This window comes from Aptenodytes forsteri, unplaced genomic scaffold (assembly GCF_000699145.1).
Source record: "Aptenodytes forsteri isolate BGI_AS27 unplaced genomic scaffold, ASM69914v1 Scaffold634, whole genome shotgun sequence".
Classification (NCBI taxonomy): Eukaryota; Metazoa; Chordata; class Aves; order Sphenisciformes; family Spheniscidae; genus Aptenodytes; species Aptenodytes forsteri.
Genome location: NW_008793943.1, coordinates 98,544 through 98,746, shown reverse-complemented (window position 1 = coordinate 98,746; position 203 = coordinate 98,544). Strand labels below are relative to the sequence as shown.

Here is a 203-nt window from a genome sequence, read left to right as displayed (position 1 = left end):
TCTTTTGGGCTATTTTGGCCATTTTTGGGCTATTTTGGCCATTTTGGGGGCTATTTTGGCCAGTTTTGGGGCTATTTCGGCCGTTTTTGGGGGCTATTTTTCTGCTCACGGGGCCGGTTTCGGGGCTACTCCGCCGCCGTCCCGGTTGGCTCCTCTCTTTTGGGGGGTTCTGGGAGGTGAAATTAGGGGTGCGGTGGCAGGGA

General features: G+C 55.7%; 1 protein-coding gene across 1 annotated transcript in view; it reads right to left on the bottom strand.

Annotated features, from left to right (window-relative positions):
• Nucleotides 1-125: 125 nt before the first annotated feature.
• Nucleotides 126-203, bottom strand: part of DPF2 (double PHD fingers 2) — a 12,198-nt gene continuing 12,120 nt past the window's right edge. The window contains exon 12 of the mRNA XM_019470540.1: nucleotides 126-169. Within this exon, the coding sequence (XP_019326085.1) occupies nucleotides 126-169 (44 nt within the window). The remainder of the gene's footprint in view (nucleotides 170-203) is intronic.